This window comes from Penaeus monodon, chromosome 7, assembly GCF_015228065.2.
Source record: "Penaeus monodon isolate SGIC_2016 chromosome 7, NSTDA_Pmon_1, whole genome shotgun sequence".
In the NCBI taxonomy this organism is placed as follows: Eukaryota; Metazoa; Arthropoda; class Malacostraca; order Decapoda; family Penaeidae; genus Penaeus; species Penaeus monodon.
In genome coordinates this window covers 20,969,149-20,974,148 of record NC_051392.1, presented here as the reverse complement: position 1 = coordinate 20,974,148, position 5,000 = coordinate 20,969,149, and the positions used below count along the sequence as shown (strand labels likewise).

The 5,000-nt window shown below is 42.6% G+C and overlaps 1 protein-coding gene across 7 annotated transcripts in view; it reads left to right on the top strand.

The window, feature by feature from the left end:
* Positions 1-5,000, top strand: part of LOC119575116 — a 165,549-nt gene that overhangs the window by 153,401 nt on the left and 7,148 nt on the right. For all 7 annotated transcript variants that reach the window (XM_037922544.1, XM_037922542.1, XM_037922540.1 and 4 more), the window contains 4 exons: positions 1,495-1,674; positions 2,961-3,230; positions 4,190-4,442; positions 4,767-4,993. In XM_037922544.1, the coding sequence (XP_037778472.1) occupies positions 1,495-1,674; positions 2,961-3,230; positions 4,190-4,442; positions 4,767-4,993 (930 nt within the window). The remainder of the gene's footprint in view (positions 1-1,494; positions 1,675-2,960; positions 3,231-4,189; positions 4,443-4,766; positions 4,994-5,000) is intronic.

Genomic DNA, 5,000 nt, shown 5'->3' with positions numbered 1-5,000 from the left:
TCACTTTTATACCGTATTTCATTCTTTGTCTTTCGTTATATTTCTTATACTTGTCAGATATTTTTCGTCATATCTGGCTTTTATACTTCTTGTGTTTCGTTAGGTTAGATGGACATGTACTCCAATTTCATCTTTTTTTTTTTTTTTTAGCTTTCTTTATTTCTATATAGCAGTATAATAGGATACTAAATATTTCCGCCTCTCTTTGACAACTGAAAAAAGAAAGAAACATTATATAACAATGAAAGTAAAAGGAAGAGAAAGTGAAATGGACATTCTCCTTCTCCTTATTTCCTTTCCCATCTTGTCCCCGTGAGGCCGCCCCCGTGCCCCGATTTTGGAGACAAGGGGTGAATTACGGTCCTTTTATGTCCTTTGTCCCTTGTCTGTCTGTCTGTCTGCCTTTCTCTGTTTGTCTGTCTGTTTCTCTCTATCTGTCTGTCTATCTGCCTTTCTATGTTTGTTTATCTGTCTGTCTCTCTCGCTCTCTGTCTGTCTGTCTGCCTTTCTCTGTCTGTCTGTCTGTCTGCCTTTCTATGTTTGTTTATCTGTCTCTCTCTCTCGCTCTCTGTCTGTCTGTCTGTCTGCCTTTCTCTGTTTGTCTGTCTGTCTGTCTGTCTCTGTCTGTCTCTCTCTCTGTCTGTCTCTCTCTCTCTCTCTCTCTCTATCTCTCTCTCTTTCCCTCCCTCCCTCCCTCCCCCTCTCCCTCCCTCCCTCTCCTTCCCCATTCGACCCCTCTCCTCCCGACACCGCCTCCAAAGACGAGGATGACTGTTCTGAGAAAGTGCCATCCCGCTGCGGTGGAGGATGGCACACCCGGGATATTTCTTTGGGGCCTTTCTTTGTCCATGAGATAGGCATGTGATTCAGTTGAATATGTACACACACACACACACACACACACACACACATACACACACATACACACACACACACACACACACACACACACACACACACACACACACACACACACACACACACACACACACACACACATCATATACAGTACGCATGCACCTGTTACTACTGCCTCAAGCTGGCAAATGTAAGACCCAAGACCCACGACTTTCGTGTCAATACCCGACAAAAAAGGAAAATACATAATGATTATCCTTTCACTTGACACTTGCCCTCACGACCGCCCCCCCCTCTCCAATCTCACCCCCCCCCTTTTCCATCTGCGGGCGGTTGGTCAGCGTGATGGAACATTTGCATTATCCCTTGACCTTTTGACCTTACGAGCGCTCATTCTATCCTGGTACCTTTTAATAGGATTTATTAGGATTAAACATTAATTGTTAACAGCATCATGACTACTGCTGGTATGTGTCAAGGTTTAGTTGTCAGTATCACAAATGCTGAATGTGACTGTTTTATATTATCAAGGCAATATCAGTATCACTGTCCCAACCGATATGACACCTAAATCATCATTAATTAATGCTAATGTGTATAGTGAATCACTATCATTATCTCCTTTCTCATGAACAGATGAGGACGATCACGTGGGCGTTCGCGTGGGCGCTTCTGGCCGCGTGGGCGTGTCCGACGGGCCACGCCTCCTCGCCCATCAGGATCTCTGCCTACCCCTACACGGGCTTCGGCAGGAGGCTCCCCGTCGACCCGTCGGAGAAGGAGAGGCCGAGGCGCAATGCGACCTTCGTGGTGCCCGTGAGTTCGCTGGATGGATGGATGGGTGGATGGGTGGGTGGGTGGGTGGGTGGGTGGTTGGATGGATGGCATGTTGGATTGATGGATGGATGGTTGGATGGATGGTTGGCTGGCTTTCTCTCTCTCTTTCTCTCTCTTTCTCTCGCTTTCTCTCTCTCTCTCTCTCTCTCTCTCTCTCTCTCTCTCTCTCTCTCTCTCTCTCCTTCTCTCTCTCTCTCTCTCTCTCTCTCCTCTCTCTCTCTCTCTCTCTCTCTCTCTCTCTCTCTCTCTCTCTCTCTCTCTCTCTCTCTCTCTCTCTCTCTCTCTCTCTCTCTCTCTCTCCCCCTCTCTCTCTCTCTCTCTCTCTCTCTCTCTCTCTCTCTCTCTCTTTCTCTCTTTCTACCTTTTTGCCTCTTCACTCTTTCCCTTTCTTCCTTTCTCTCTCCCGTTCCTGAATTGCTTTCTGGTTCTCGTTTGCATAACATTTCAAGTTATTATCAGTTATCATCAGTTATATTGTTATCAAATTTGGTGCAGGTGAATTTATTACAAGTATAACGTTATAATCTCCCTCATAACGGAGAGGATAAATGAAAATAGATAAAATAGATAAACTGTGTAAGTTGATAATGAATATATAAATAGGTGAATAAATTATTACGTAAGTAAACAAACATAAATGAATGAATAAATAGATGATAACAGACAGACAAATAGATGAATAAATTAATGATGATATAAAGATAAATAAATAATCAATAAATGATAATTCATAGATAAATAAACAAATAAATAAATGATGATGAATAGATAAATAAATAAAGAAATTAGTAAATAAATGATACAAGATGAATAAATGAATAAATATATAATAATGCATAGATGAAAAATGAAAAATTGAATAATGATGAATAGACACACAAGCAAGAAAATGAATAAATAAATGATAGATGAATAAATAAACAAATAAATAATAATGAATAGATAGATGAGCCAATAGATTAATAAATAAATGTTAAATAGGTGGATAAATGAATAACTAAATAATAATGAATAGAAAAATAAACAAATAAATGAGTAAATAATAATAGAGAGATAAATAACCAAATAAATGAAAAAACAAATAATGATAAAGAGACAAATAAACAAATAAATTAATAAATAATAAGAAATAAATAAATAAACAAACAAATAAATAAATAAATGGATAATAAACAAATGAATAAACAGACAAACAAACAAACAAATAAATACATGAATAAATAACAGTCCTCAAGAACTGACTGACTCCCCCCCCCCCCCCCCAGGACTCCCAAGTCGGCATCCCGGGGAACAACACAACCGAAGAAAAGGAAGAAGAAGAACAGGCGAGAACGAACGCAGGAGGAGACGCCGAAGGAGGAACAACGCCGGGAGAAGAAGAGAGAGAGACGGAGAGAACAGAAGAGGAAGAAGGGGAGGAGCGAGAGGGACGAGAGGAGGGAGTCCTATCCGTGAATAGGATGGGGATTCCCGCGAGAGTGAGCAGGAGGAAGCTTCCCTCCCGGCCACGCGGACCCTCGCCCCGGATAGCCAGGGTGGGTCGGCGGTCGGGGCCGTAGCTGTAAGGGGCAGGGTAGTGGTGGGGATGTTAGTGGTGGGGATGGTAGTGGTGGGGATGGTAGTGGTGGGGATGGTAGTGGTGGGGATGGTAGTGGTGGGGATGGTAGTGGTGGGGATAGGTGTAATGGTCATGGGGGCGGTGGTGATGGTAGTGGTGGGGATAGGTATCATGGTAGGTAATCGTGATAGCTAAATTATCAATAGCTCTTATATTAGTAGTAATAGTGATAGTTGTAATGGAGTGGTAGTAGTGGTGATGGTAGTGGTTTAATGGAAATGGTAGTAGTGGTGATGGCAATGGTAGTGACAGGTGTGATGGTAAGTAATGGTGATAGCTGTAATAGTAATACTTGTAATAGTAGTAGTAATAGCGATAGTTGTAATGGAATGGGGGTAGTGATGATAGTAGTGATAGTGATAGTATTAGTAACAGTTATAAGAGTAATGGTAGATAACAGTGATGGTTGTAACAGTCATAGCTGAAATAATAGTAGTAATAGTAATAGCTATGATGGAATAGGGGTAATGATGACAGTAGTGATGGTGATCACAGGATATTGATCATGATAATGAAAATAACAATTGATAACGGTATTAATGATTGTGATAATAATAATAATAATGATGATGATGATTATGATGATGATGATGATGATGATAATAATAATAATAATAATGATAATAATAATAATAGTAATAATAATAATAATAATAATAATAGTAATAATAACAATAATAATGATAATAATGATAATAATAATAATAATAAAAATAATATCTATAATAATAATGATAATAGAAATAATAATATCTATGATAATATTGATAATAAAAAAAGTAATATCTATAAAAATGATAGAAAAAAAGGTAATGATAATGGGCAGTAAGAGTGGACCGAGTAGCGAAGCCCCGCCTGACGCAGCTTCCCCCACAGCCTCAGGAGGACACGACCCACCGCAACCTGCCTCGGCCGCCCTCCATCCGCCCTCCTGCCATTCCTGAAGCCGATGGTTTCGGGCCGCCCTCGACGCCCTTGGGAGCAGTCCAGCCTCCGGCGCCGCCCAACGGCCTCCCGCCCTCTACTCCCCCGCCCGCTCTGATTGGAACCACCTTCGGCCCACCTGCTATACCCATTCCCATTAGCTCCCCGTCCCCTCCGCCGGGAGCCGACAGGACCCAGGTCACAGGTGAGTCTCCGGGTTCTCCGAAAGGCGTTGCTGCCTTGCGAAGGGCGGGTTGGGGGGAGTTCTGGGGAATTTTCTCTGATGGAAGACAGATTGGATTTCACTTGCATTTGCTCGGCTCCTCTCTATCAATACCCACGTCTAAATGGATAATGTGCTGGACATGTAAATCTAGATGTATGACAGACCTGCCGTTGGTTGTTATTTCTCCTTGTATTCCTTAACTTTAACCAAACACCCACCTTTACTCTGTCCTATTCTTAAAACCGAAACTACACAAATAATAAACAAAAAAATCATGATTCTCTCCCACCGCCTCATCGGCAGACATCAAATGCATCGACACGGGGTCTGCGAGCTCCTTCATGGCGGTCCTCAATCTCCCCGTGGGGTACAACTCCATTCCCGTGTTCGAGGACCGCCCTACCGTGGACCCCACCATCAACACGGCCTGCAGGATGATCCCGACGCAGATCACAAACGACATGTTCCAGCTGGTTGTGCGGGACCTGGAGCGATGTGGCGTCCAGCGCTGCCGTCAGCCGAATGGCGAAGTAAGTT